The sequence below is a fragment of the Styela clava genome, chromosome 11, assembly GCF_964204865.1.
Source record: "Styela clava chromosome 11, kaStyClav1.hap1.2, whole genome shotgun sequence".
Taxonomy (NCBI): Eukaryota; Metazoa; Chordata; class Ascidiacea; order Stolidobranchia; family Styelidae; genus Styela; species Styela clava.
The window spans coordinates 18,543,795-18,558,317 of record NC_135260.1 but is presented as its reverse complement, the minus strand read 5'-3'; the positions used below and the strand labels follow the sequence as shown (position 1 = coordinate 18,558,317).

Here is a 14,523-nt window from a genome sequence, read left to right as displayed (position 1 = left end):
GCATTTATAGTATACAGTACTGCATGCGATATATAGACCACTTACAAGTACCATATGCAGAACTCTAATCCTCATTAATCATGAGCCAATCTTTCATGAAAAGCACTTTTTACATCATGTGCAACAATTGTAGTCCATATGTTCTACTTGCAGCATTTATGAAGCACTGTAGACTGTGCTTAGCTTCTCATTTGTACTATATGTGTTATGTAAATTTTGTATCGTTTCATAGCCATTAAATTGGATTTATCTTCATGTTACTATTTGGAATATTTGCTTGGAAAATTGAAGGACATGTTTATTCTAATTGTGATTTAGAATCTTGAGGTCATGAATTACTTTCAACGTTCTATTACTACGGTTTATTTTATTGTGGATTCAAAACTTCTGCATTTGCAGGCGATCATATCACATTCTATCTTGTCTCGACTTTGAATTTTTAATGCGTGCACCAGTATGAGGCTGCCCATTCTTGATTTAATGTAATAATCATTTTCTGTTTTTCCTTCTAGATCTTGTTTTTTACTCTTTCATGTTCTTTTCTTGATTTATTTCAACTGAAAACTTCTTTGGCTTTTATCTGATGTTTTTATAATGACACACTGTATTTCCCGGCGAATTAGTCGCTTTTCTAGACCTAAATTTTTGGCCTGATTTTGGGGGGGTCGTCTTATTAGGCGAGTTTGATAATTTTTTTTGGTGTTGCCTTATTATTCAATTGGGATCATAAAATACCTTCGACGATAGCATTCTTCGCGTCCTCATCAGGTTAGTTTGAATAAATAGGCATTCTCATATTTGAAGTTGCCGCATTTGTGTATGCATCACGAGTGAAGGGCTATTACCGATACAGTTAGGATTGCATTTTGTTAAAATCGTCAATTGTTTTTGTCAGCGTGATGTAAACTAAATGTAATCAAGTAGTTTATCTCACATTATTATTTCCGCAGATTGCCTTGTTATTTTAGATCGGTAATGTTTTTATATGGTGGACGCAATGGCAAGTTACGTTGAACATAATTAGATTGAAATTGAAGGACAGTTTGAATTTCTGTAGTTGTAATGGATTGAAATTTACGATACAAGAAAAAGTCATTATAGGCTATTTTAACCAATGCGCAAACGTGGCGACCGCTTAAAAGCCTTTGCATGGTAATTTGAGATTCCGATGTTGATGCGATTTTACTACCCCGACTTATTACCCCGGCAGGTTATATGCAAAAACCCATTTTTTCAGGCCTAAAAACGGGCCTCGTCTTATTCACCGGGTAGACTTATTCGTCAGGAAATACGGTATTTCAAATTTGTATAGCATTTTGATGCTTTTACCAGTGCAGCTCTGGTACCAAACCATTTTTCCATTTGCGACATTTTTTGTTTTTGTGACATTGTCTTCATTCCACTCAACTGCACAAACCTCAAAAGCCAACGAAAAAGATTGATTGTTTTAATATTGTCATTACTATTTGCATTTCGAGGTCAGCCTTGCCTGTTTTCACTGATGTTGACTCAAATGCATTGTCGGTAGTATTGGAAATTGGTAGTTATTTTCCATGTACAAAGCTTTAGAGCAGGGGTCAGGGACCCTAAAAGGCAGTGATGATATATTGCGCGGTGTGATAGAAGGAAGGCCAGTCATTAGACTCACCATTGCAAAGTATATTTATGCTTGACTATGGCTAAGAATTGCTTTGCATGTTACCATGGTATATTAATGATAAAGAGTATGATATGCTGACTATTTTCTGTTGTCTGTTTTGTTTGATGTTGTAAGATTTCGATTTGTTTCTGTCACAATATGTGTTGGTGTTCACAAAATATGACCAAGTGTATTCTCCAATGAATGTGGTGAAAATGGTGTACTCAATATAAATTATGCACATGCATGTGGCATGTTCGGTTAAAATGATACAAATTATGCAATTGGTACAGATGGACATGGGCAAGGGGTTAGAGCAGTAAAAGTGATGTTTGTGGTTTGACTATTGCATATTCTTAAATTGGTAGAATGCTGGTGTTGCTAGAGGTATATATATTGCAAATATTGCAATACATTGATTTTAGTCAAGGCAGTAAGTAATTAGTTTGTTGGATAAATATGGATATATATGTCTTAATTAGATTTACATTGTCCTAGGATGAAGTAGCTATTGACATTTTTGAAACACATTCATACATACTTTATGCTTTTGGGCCTCAGATTGGTATTGAAGAGTTTACTTTATTAATGATACCAGCTTAAACCTCAAACTGTTTCTTTCACTCAAATGCGGCGGCAACTGTGGATTGAAATGAATATTTTAGAAAAAAAAAATTTGTTGAACAAAAATTCCTATACAGTTCCTGTGATTTCTAAAGAATAACTAATATTATCGTAAACAACTGGTGGTGGCAATCTCATATTGCTCCCTGATTGATGGCCTGGAATGTATACACTCATCTAAAGAAAATTGCTTCATTCCTTCTGTTCCTCATGGCTCAAATTTTTGTCAGAACCTTTTTCTGATGTTAATCAATGGCCTTCTGGACAATCTTATTTGCAGCTTCTTATTTATCCTTATAACACAGCTTTTTATTCTTGTCTTGAGACCAATTCCCAATAAACACATGCTTCATGTTCACATTTCGGGGGATCAATTGTAGATCTTATTTAAGTGAATTGAATTAAAAGTTTTGTCAATCAAGCATTATGCTGAAAATAATACACCTTCCACTTTAATGCAGGGAGAAATACTTGATAAATCATCTAAAGACTTTTTATTATAAGAAATATGTGTATTTCATAACTCAAACCAAAATTTCCTTTTGTTAAAATGGGATCAATCAAGGAATTATCAGGGCCTATATGATTCTAAGATATTTCAGAAAAATTTTAATAATGAAATAGTCTCCTAGCCACTTCTATCTCCAAGTAGTGAGAATTTGAAATCGGTTGGTCTATAAGTCCAAACAAACAATTTAGTAAAATTATATTCATTTCAATTATGTCTAATGTAAAAGTAGTTTTTTCAAATAAGTCTATGGAATAAGTATAAATTGGATGAAAATAGAGAAATTACTTTTCAATTGAATAATTTAAAATCAAAGAGATATGAAGTTAACATAGTTTTGAATTGATCAAGTTTTCTGTCGAACTTGTATTCTTTGCAATAGAAAAAAGAAAGGTTATTTATGTTAATTTGTCATCTTTAATAAATATTACTATTCTAACCGTAAGTATATAATGTGGGATATATATTGATACTTGTAATAATGGTGTTTAAATTGATGGAAAATGTTGTTTTTGTGAAGGGTATGACTCATTTCAAGCCAGACGTTGTTGCTTCATTTACTTGCATATTGGATGGAATAAAATTACGAATATCAGAATTCAGTCACTTACGCTTAAATATTGATGCAAATGAAATAAAGGTAAACTGTTTGTGCTGCCAAGTACACTATTAGCTTACTGGTAAAAGAAATATAATGTCTACTGCAGTATTTTTAAATAAGCTATATATAATAAGAGATATATAAGATAATATATATGGCACATTGAGTGTTTTACTTTCAAATTTAGGATACAGTTTAAATACGGTAATAGGCAATTCAAAATATATTATGTATATTGTACTCCTATTGTCAAAAATAACTGTGCTGATATTTTTTTAGTTCTACAATGATCTTCTACAAGTAAGATGGGCCTACTCCAATTTTCAAGATGACTGGATCTCTGATATAAAAAATGATATTGAAGACAATATTAATGAGGTACTGTATGTTAAATTGGTTCATCAGTTTTAAAAAAAAAACTATGCTCGTGGATACAGTTATTAAGTGGTCATTTTTTCATGTGCCTGACTGTATAGGTTACAAAAATGGCACAATTCATATGGGAATCTAGGACTTGAGAAATCTAATATGACTGATTTTCAATACCACAAGAAGAATATGAACTTTTTAGTATGGTTGCACATCTTATTTATTATTTCCAAATTGTACTTATAATATTATAAATGTGATTAATGATTTCATGTTCAGGGTTGCCATATATGTTTGAGAAAAATGTGCACGAGGAATTGAGGTTCTAAACAATGCATTATAAAATAAATAAAAGGGTTTCTAGTTTAACATCTCATTGTGAGTTTCATCATATTTGTCTTATGCAGGTCTGCGAAATCAGACAAAAATGTTAGCCAGTGTTGTTGAAATATGCATTTGCAATTTGCAAGTCATAGTATCCAAGTTATAGTAGAATTCATAAACAGCAGTGTATAGATATATATTAGTAATATTGACAGTGACAGTAATATATTTTATTTTCATTTCGAACCCCATACAAATTCATAGCATATCTTATTTACTATTTCCTTATAAAAACTATTGGGCAGTCATACTGGTAAGATGGATACAACATAAACAGATTGTTTTTTTGGCTGAAAAACATCTCCAGAAACGTTGAATAACGCTGGTTACATTTTTCATCGCAAAAAATCGTCTTAGATTTATTAACAGTGATTTTTGCGAGGGAATCTAGGAGCAAGAAAATTTTAATTTCTGTATTTTTGAGACATATACCTTGTATATCATGGTTTTGTCAAATTCTACAGGAAAATATTTCAATTATTAATAAATCATACATGGTGAGAGACTACAGCCTTGCCTCAAAACTTTTTTAACTTGAAACATCTTGAACAATAATTCATATTAACAACAGTACTTTGACTTTGCTAATATAAAGTTTTGATCCACTTAATGAACATATGACCAAAATTAAAAGATTCTAACACTGGATAAAGATAATTTCATTCAGCCTTGCCTCAAAACTTTTTTAACTTGAAACATCTTGAACAATAATTCATATTAACAACAGTACTTTGACTTTGTAAATTTAAAGTTTTGATCCACTTAACATATGACCAAAATTAAAAGATTCTAACACTTGATAAAGATAATTTCATGCAACAGAGTTGTAAGCTTTTTCTATCTAAGTTTAGTGCTATTCCTGGAAGACTTTTATATTTTAGTAAATCTCTAATATTAAAAAATAATCCTACATTTTTGCCAATACATCTTCCCTTAATAAATTCTTTTCGATCATGGTGAATCAATTTTTGTATCACATTTTTCAGTTTATTAGCTATACTTTTGGATGCAATTTTTTAGTCAGTGTTTAATAAGGTGATTGGTCTGTAGTTGTTTTCCTTGGTTGGCTAGAGTTGTATCATACATTATTTACTGTCATGCCATGACGAGTTACAAATTTCTAGTCTTAGATGCATATTTTGCTATTTTTAATTGGAAATCGTAATCACAAAAATAGGAGAAGAGCCCTATCTCACATTAACAATAACTTTGCAGGAATGGAGTCAGCCAGAAAATGGAAAAGGCTTTTTGAATTTTTATTTTGGCTTGGAAGGTATTGAGCTGTGTGAATACTTGGATTCCATCCTAGAGAAAAAGGCAGAGCATTACTCTATAGATGTATTGTATCAGCAAACTGTGAGTGTTACTTCTACCACATTCTGTACTTTGACTAGGCTAAAAAATGGATATTTTGGTTATTATTATTTTTTAGTGTTATGACTCACAGTTGTTAAACAATGGAGGTGCTAATGTAATATTTTTATATAAGATGTAGTCCATCATGATATATTACAATGTAAAATTTTTGAATTTTTGAATTTTGAAAATAAACAAATTACCAAATAGTTTTTAATTTGAAATATAATTTTCTTACTGCATTTCTTACATTTTTTCTATGTTTACATTTGGTAAATCAAAGAAAAAGTTATTTTTCTGTTTATATATTTACATTGGAATAAGTTGATAGTGTTACCTTATGATTGAATAAGTACCACTGTTGGGTTTCTGAGATTAAACTTGAACTTCAAGAAAATTTCTAGACAATATTCAAGTACCTTTATAGCTAGTTCTACTTACATTCTCCTTTTACATGAATCAATACAAACCGTATTGATACTGTAATCGGTTCCTATAATAATTCCTTTATTTTTTCAATTTGTGACTTGATTGTGCTGAGTAATAAACAAATACATTAGATACAAAATGTTGTAAATTGAAACATGTTTTGAATTATTACCCACCAAGCACATTCATTTGGTAATATTAATTTTTAGTAACCCTTTGTATGCCATTTATAGTGATTTTCAGAGTCTTTCAGATCTTTTTTTTATCTTTTTTATTTTTCTTTTTTTTTCAGGATCATTCTTTTTTTGTCACATTATTGCACTATTTTCGTGATGGCAATGACAAATCAGTAAAAATTATTGGAAAAATTTTTGAGCAAGGATTTAGTGAATATGAGAAAAATGATTCAAGTATCAGAAAGACAGCTTTGGAGTTTTTGTCAAGATCACCTTTTCCTTTAAGATTCTTCAAAGTTTTCAGTAATGCTCTTTTGGATAAATATCTCAATGTGTTTCAATAAGACTATACTCTGAATTAAACTTCAAGAGATAAAATGACCTATTTTATTTTGGATATCACAGTATATTGTGTGCCTATCATCGGGGTGCTATTACCACACAAAAAATTCAAAATATTCTCTTAAACCCACTTTTATTTAATATTAGTGCTAAACACCGTAAGATCTAATATTTGTTGCAGCAGATTTTCATGACATATATTATTCCCATTAAACTCTATTTCCAGAATTTTCAGTGTGATATTTGAATGCGCTTTTCCTTTCACTGTTTCTAGCTTAACTTTTCTAAGAGTTATTTTTCAACCTGGAAGTAAGTGTCAAGTGCATTCATTTTAAAATATGAGATATCTAATATAAACTTTCTCTTTCCTCATTTAGTATATATAATATATTAATAATTTCAAATTAATCTGAATATTTGTTTGGCTTGAATTTCCCTTGGCAAGTTTATAATAATTAATTTCAAAGTCATACAATAAAATATTTATATTATCTTTATAATTTTTGACATAGATATCCATGATGTTAAAATAATGGGTAGATTTCGTTCTACACAATGTGAATGCGTGGAAAAAGTGGCAAATGTGATGAAATGTATTCTTGCTGACATTGAAAAAGAAATTACACCAATAACGTTAGAAGAATTTGATTTGATGTTTGAGCATGAAGAAAGAATAATAGAACTACTTGTTCTCTTCAGGGGTATCAAGGTGAGTATGATAAGTGATCCTATCATAACATTTTTTTGCTCTTATGATAAATTGTATAACATTCTTTTAAAACTAGTCAATTTTCACGAATATTAATTCAATAGAGAAAGTATTACAATTTATTTTTTATTTTGTCTGATATTGTTATGGAAACATTATGGACTTGAACAATTCATTTTAATTCCAGACTTCTCAACCTCGGTCTTCTTCGGCACATGTTGGTGATAAGATGAAAGACATGGAATTCAGAATGATTTTTACAAGATCTAGAAAAACAATCCAATTATACAACGACAAAGTCAAGTTTTTGTATTTTTTCATAAATTTATGTAAATCATTCAGAAAAGGTTAGTTATCAACACCTTGAACAAGCCATTTGCTGAATTTTATTAAAAACAACATTCTGTACAAATAAAAGACTATATGATTTTCGAGGTAAATTCAAATAATATATAAATAGTTGACATCCAAAAAAGACTCTCATGTTATACTACTGAATACAAAATTAGAAGCTATTGGTCCTGCAGTTGAAATAAAGAAGATTGTTTCCAATGATGATAATATCGACTTTAGCTATTGACAACTTGAAAGTTATTGTTATTTGAACAGAAAAGTGATTTTTGTTCTAACAAGAACAATAGTACCACAACTATTATAGTTTTCTTTGGTTTAGTTGAGTTTATATTTTAAACCATAAACAATGTTTATGAGAATCAATCTAGTTTATTTAAAATTAACTCAAAAATGCAAAAACTCAATCATTGGTATCGCTGTCAACAACCATTAAATTTTCAATGAACTATGTAGAGTGGAGATTAATGTTTAACCAGAAACTACATATTGAGTGAAAAGAATTCCTATAAAACATGTTGTAAGAGCAAGGAAGAAAAATTTGTTTAATGTTGCTATCATATTTCAGAGATTAAAGTGGACTGTGAAAGATTGGAGTATCTTTGTGATAGAGATAGATCCTCACTATGTTTGGGAAAACTTTATAAAGATTTCATATTGGATGAAGAAATGTTTTGTATATCGGATGTGGCTCAACTTGAGGTACATTTTGTCAGTTCTATATTCTTGACTATTCAATCGATCAATTGAGAATCATCAAATTCGCCAGTGATTTTCAAAGGGTGGAATTTTCCAAGTGTGCATCGAAAGTTCACAGAAATGCGTCAAACATAACTATCATGATTGAATATTTTACATATTGTTATTATTGTCAATTTTTCATTGTTTCTTATTTAAATGTTGAGTATAAAAATCAATAAAATCATTTTACCTTTCTATGTACACGAGCTGCAGTTAATTTATCTTCAGAACCGTGTTTAGCAAACATGAGTGATTTTTTTAGTATTTCAAAAGAAAATCAGGCATGGATAAGAAAGAATAGTTTACCTGAGTACTTACAGGCAGCATCTTTTTTTGTGTGTAATTGCACCATGAATCTTTTTTTTCTTGATAATTTAGCGCCACACATACAAACTATTTTTCTAATTTTAAACAATTGTGAGAATTCTTTGAGAATTCTTCTCTTGTTTGATTTTTTCGAATTTACTTTAATGTTTACTCATTTTTATTGTTTTGCATTTTTGTCACTATTAAAAAAATTATATAGATGAATATTTTTCTTAACACGAGTGCTAGCTAATTATATTGTCAGGGTAATCTGTTTTTTACACCAATCATAAATTTAATATTTGGGATAAAAATTTTAGATAAATGATAATCGACGATGAATTTATTTATATTCAATTTGTTTGAAATTGTTTATTCTATGAAGCTTCCATTTTGCTGCCACTATAAAGATTTTTTTCTTTTCAAATTTAGGGAAGTAAAATACTTTACTCAAAACTTCAACAACTTGGTAATGTGATGCTTGGCAAAAAATCCACTCCAACAAATAGTGTATGGAACATTGATTGGCGTCATGTACTGAACAATATGTGGCTGAAAACGAGAAAAGAGATTAGTAAATTTTGCTCACAACTTGATGAAGGTGGCAATTTTACATATTTCTAAAGCATATAAAATAGTTTTTTAGTCATATTTTAACTTGGTTTTGGTATTTGAAAGTGGGTGCCAAAGACATTTTATTTAAATACAAATGCAGAATAAACAATAAATAATAAGCACGGTCTGAATTAAGACACATTACAGCAGTTAAATCTGTATAAGGTTAATAAATTCAATCGCTTATGTTTCTTTGGGCAATTTAATTCACTTATGTTTCTATGGGCAACGGATATGACTTACAGTAATTTCTATGATCTTTTTTCCAGGAACGATGAAACAGGAACGTTTACTTGATACCTTGGACTTCACTGATGGAGATGAGGCAAAGATAAAGTGTGAACTTCTTGTTCTCTATAAATATTTTGAAGGTATGAAAGGAATATGTGGAAATTACATGGAAAAGCCATAAATTTTACCACTCGTAGAACCTTTAGAATTAACCTTAATTACAAAAATGCTATCATGTCAAAAATATTAAAAGTAACATTTAAAAAAAAAATAATAATACAAATTAGATTGAAATTTTATATGTCTTCAATCAGATTTACTGTCAAAATTATTTTTAGAAGCAGATTCTGAGAAAAAGTCTACACTTCGAGCAAGACAAATTGCGTATCACTTTAAAATACAAAGGAGCATGGAGACAATTCAATGGATATCAGATTTTCAGAAAAGTCATAACTTAAAAGGAGACTTCAGTGCCATTCATAAATTTCAGGTGGTTTATATAAAAAAGGACAAACAGCTAGAAAAGTACTCGTGTAAAATGGATGGTTAGGAGTATGCTCAATGAAATTTGAGAAGATAAGTTATGGCATCATTATATGACAGAGGTGCTATAATTTTGACCAATTTTATCAAGAACACATTACTGCCCACTATTTTTTCACTATTGGGCTTTTCAACTCATAGGGGGCATTTTAAAAATCCCTGGTCGGCGCTCCAGAAGGATGTGTACCAATAAGGAGGTAACTAATTTTGTTCGACTACTTTAAATCAAGTTTTGTAAAGGGGTGGAAGCCCAGTCCCCGAACTCGAAAGTAAGAGAACTAAAGTTAGGAAAATCAGAATAAAATGATGGCCTAATCCCAATCTGGTACACATACTAAGGGATTACCCACTAATCTAAGTCCCACTAGTCTACCCATTGTGAAGAATTATGGTCTGAAATGAACCTGACGCATAGTAAATAAGTTTAGTCTTAAAATTAACTATAAGCCTCCCAATTAATGATATTTTTGCACTTGCATATTTGATAACTACCTTGAAGTGCATGTTTAAAACATTTTATGATAGTAGGAAATTGTCATTTCGATATACCAGCAGCATCAAGTAGTACTCAAATTGCCGAATATTCTGACATGCACACTGCTTATAACCATATTTTTTTTTTTATAACATAATCATATGATGGTAACACATTTATCACCCACACTTTTAGGATTAAATGAATATAAAAGTGACTGATATGAAACTTAATTTGTATGTTATATCATCAGATATCACTGATCTTTTCCATATCGCATGCCAACAGTCAATCATGCTCATACATCATAAAGTATCATACCTCCCTGTCATTGACAATGTGGAAACTTAGGTAATTCCAATGTCTGATTAATCAAGATGAGGTACAAGTAATTTTACTCTGTTGAATCAAGCTTTCCTGTTGAATTCTCCAACAATATATATAAATGAATTTAACATATTTCTTGGTAAGGCAGTAAATCAATTCATATTTGTGAATCCAGCACCAATGACACTTCAATTAGGAATATTCAAACTTTCACTTAGGCAAATGAATTCCACTCTTTAAAACAGGCAAAACAAAACATAAACTTATATTATACTGCTATAGGCAAAGTATATGTTTATCAAAGTTATAATAAGCTACTGATTTTTTTATGAAGCATGTAATTTATAATCACAGTTCGGTTTTCATAGCAAAAATTGCCCATCTCATGTAATTTTAAATAGGACCCTAAGTATGATAAATTGAAGAGGAAAGTTTATGTTAGTAAAACATTTATTGGTCTAAAAAGCTTTAGGTACCGTCAATCACAAAAACTTAATTTATAAGTTGTGGCTCCTTGGGTGTAGCAAATCAACTACTCACTATTAATTTGATTAATAGTACGCAACAAGTTTGAACGGGTACATATTGTACTGCTGCCTTTTTTGTGACCCACAAGGTCCCACTGGGTTTTTGTTTGGGACCTACCCTACACTGTTTTTGATGATCAATAATCTTGCTGCGGAATTGCTACAAAACTTCTAGGTAGTGATGCCTATGCTGATATCTCTGGATAAATACAAACCTTAATGGTTTTAAAATTTACATTCTGGGCTTCATTCTTGAAAATGTTTATTTCTAAATTTCTTGGCATCTATATAAATAAAGTATGCAATTGGGTATTCAAATCCCCAGCATAACTGTTAAATCATTTGACGAGTTAAATTGAAGTACTGTGTTAAGCTTGAGTTTTGTTAAACAAGACTTTATTGAATCACATTGGTATGATGCAAAACTGGGCCATTTGTGCTCTTGCTAATGCTAACCTTGGTCCAATTTAGATTCCCACTACTATACAATGCAAATATTTAAAATAGCATATATATATAAAATTTAGGTACTGCAAATTACGTACTTATTATTAATTACTACATGCCTCCTATTCCTATGTTGTAATTGCACTTATTCAGGTTTGATATTAGGAAGCTAGACTAAAATATAATACAAATAATATCATTTCTGGTTGATTCTTTCTTTCTCATTTTTAAATTTTTCTCATTTCTCAACTTTACAATATTTCATGCACAACGAAAGGGAAATACCTGAATCTGATCTTTTAAAATAGCCAGTGTGAAGTGTAATTTACATTAGTAGATGTAATGAAATGTATAAAAGTATATATGACTGGACATGTCTACTTTTCATCATAAATATGCAATTGCAGTGTTAGTACCTGTTGACTTTATGAATAATAATAGCACTCTAATCCAAGCTTTACTAGATTTGTACTTTCTACAAACTTGATTGAGTGGCAATCAAAACTTCCTCTACTAAAATATTTCAAATCGGTGTGGTTATTCTTGGTCATAAGGCTTGAAATTTTTAGCTTTTGTTTGTTTGTATGTATAACAAACTAAGTGGTATTGATGTATTTACAATATTGCTTTAGGGAACCTTCCAGGATGGATCAGTTGAAGACTTTGAAAAGCTGCGTGCTGTCATAGAAATTAACAAAAAACAGTTGGATGTATTGAAAGCTTTCAGTAAACAAGCAGAATTAATTAAATGGCTGCAGACAAAAATGACTGGTAATATGGCAGGCATTAAATCAAATTACGTACCTTATGTCTTTAATATTTTGTCATTATTAAAATATATTTTTCCTAAAATTTAGATGAATCTGATGTTAGAGGTCTCTGTATGGTTGCTATGGAGTCAACGAGACATGAACCTATGTATGCTGACAAATGGTTGTTTCTCTCTGATGGTGTTGCAGGATTTGAAAAATTGATATTTCATCTCGATAAATTGTCTGGATTAAAAGGCTTGCTTAGAAGATGCAAAACCGTTTGGAAAAATGTTGAATCTGATGGTGTTCTACTGAGTAAATGGGTAAAAATGATTTTTTTTTTTAATTTGTATATTTTTTGTTGTAATCGTTACTTCTGCTCATTTCGCAGTTATTTTCATCCGTATGTCATATAAGCCTAATATACTCTGTCACATTGTGCTGCCCTAATGTCATGGCTGATTAACCTGCATGGATTCAATATTAGGATTTTTATGAGTACTTCTTTGGTTCAAAAAAAGATAAAGAAAGTTTCTCATCAAATAATTATGTTACTCCATTGTCCTTCTTCATCTCTTGAGATAAATACATTTATCCCATAGTAATAATTCTATATCCCAATTATATTTTACTGTGATAGAATTTAGTATGTACAAATTGGTGTCACTTTCATCTTTCAACCAATAGGCAGACTCAGGTAAAGACATTGAATGGTACAAGGCAAATGAACAATGGTATGGCTCGGAGGAAAAAGCTGTGTTGTGTTATGCTCAAGAAGTAAACAACCATGGTGTTTATACAATTGGTAATCTACAAAAAACAAATTCCAACTTTGCAACATTGAAAGAAAGCATCAAACTTGATTTATCAGGTCCATCTGAAACAAATGGAGACGGTAAAATAATATATTCCTTTCTCATTTTTGAGCAGATTTAAATAATGATACTGAAACTTCAAGAATTTTAGTTTGTTTCAATCAACTGTATGAAAACCACATATTCACTGCCAATTTTTTCAGAAATTCATTGAGGTAGAAAATAACTACCATCTACATACTAATTTTTGTTGTATCAGGTCTGAAGTGTAATTTATTTAGTGCATTTAGAATTTCCAATAAGATCATCTTAAACCTTTTTATTATTGAAGTTTGTGAATATTGATAAACTCATTTTATTATCTCTAATGTCTGTTTTTGCGTTTTTATGACAGGTAATGATGAAGTTAATGCTATCCGGATGAATGCTTTTAAAAAAAGTAAGAATAATTGCAATAAAAATGATTAATTTTTTTTTCCTCCTTAAGCAGTTTAATTCCTAGGATTAAATATATCTGCTTGAAATTCTGAAAACATTAATGTATATCATATTTTCAACTTGTGCACGCTTGAAGAAACATCTAGAAATCAATCTCTGTGATATCAATGATGTAAACTTCAAACCACTACATGTTTGTTAATTTTAAATAAGAGAATTATAAAAATTGTTTGAATTCATATAGGACTTCTTGTTTTTATAACCAGCTGGAATGTTCAGTTTACTTTTTGTTCCATTTTGCATAAAAATTTTATTAGTTTTTAAAGATTCATGTGATAAAACAGGGTATTTTTCAGTGCAATTTCAATCATTAATTGCTACTAATTTTCTAATATTTTTTGTTTGGTATTTTCATTTTTTATTCGGTTATTTTTATTATTTTGATGATTTAATTGCTCTGTCGTTTGGTGTCAAACAACATGTGGCTTGTTGGTTGTTCAATAAGTATTTTACCATGATATATTTTAGTATATAATCATCCATTATGTGATTTTAATCCTCAACAAATTTTGTGGGATATGTATTGAAGTGATAAAAAGAAGATAAACTTGACCTTAAAATTTTAGATGTGGATATTGATTACTTGCATGAGGTTGAATCTAAATTGATGTTAATATCTGGAGATGGAACTGAGGGTCAAAAAGATGTCCTACAATTTCAACAACTCTTGAATGCAACAGAAAATCTCGCGCAGGCTTATGTGGATTTGGTTAATGCAGGATTCATGCTATTTACTGATTGGAATGCTATTATTAGGT

General features: G+C 30.2%; 1 protein-coding gene across 3 annotated transcripts in view; it reads left to right on the top strand.

Annotated features, from left to right (window-relative positions):
- The window catches only part of LOC120347782 (E3 ubiquitin-protein ligase rnf213-alpha-like), a 60,722-nt gene that overhangs the window by 21,939 nt on the left and 24,260 nt on the right, over window positions 1-14,523 (top strand). For all 3 annotated transcript variants that reach the window (XM_078117813.1, XM_078117814.1, XM_078117812.1), the window contains 15 exons: window positions 3,292-3,411; window positions 3,652-3,750; window positions 5,341-5,481; window positions 6,203-6,389; window positions 6,941-7,137; window positions 7,325-7,484; window positions 8,057-8,190; window positions 8,968-9,136; window positions 9,420-9,521; window positions 9,720-9,871; window positions 12,333-12,471; window positions 12,558-12,775; window positions 13,140-13,347; window positions 13,662-13,706; window positions 14,332-14,521. In XM_078117813.1, the coding sequence (XP_077973939.1) occupies window positions 3,292-3,411; window positions 3,652-3,750; window positions 5,341-5,481; window positions 6,203-6,389; window positions 6,941-7,137; window positions 7,325-7,484; window positions 8,057-8,190; window positions 8,968-9,136; window positions 9,420-9,521; window positions 9,720-9,871; window positions 12,333-12,471; window positions 12,558-12,775; window positions 13,140-13,347; window positions 13,662-13,706; window positions 14,332-14,521 (2,261 nt within the window). The remainder of the gene's footprint in view (window positions 1-3,291; window positions 3,412-3,651; window positions 3,751-5,340; window positions 5,482-6,202; window positions 6,390-6,940; window positions 7,138-7,324; window positions 7,485-8,056; window positions 8,191-8,967; window positions 9,137-9,419; window positions 9,522-9,719; window positions 9,872-12,332; window positions 12,472-12,557; window positions 12,776-13,139; window positions 13,348-13,661; window positions 13,707-14,331; window positions 14,522-14,523) is intronic.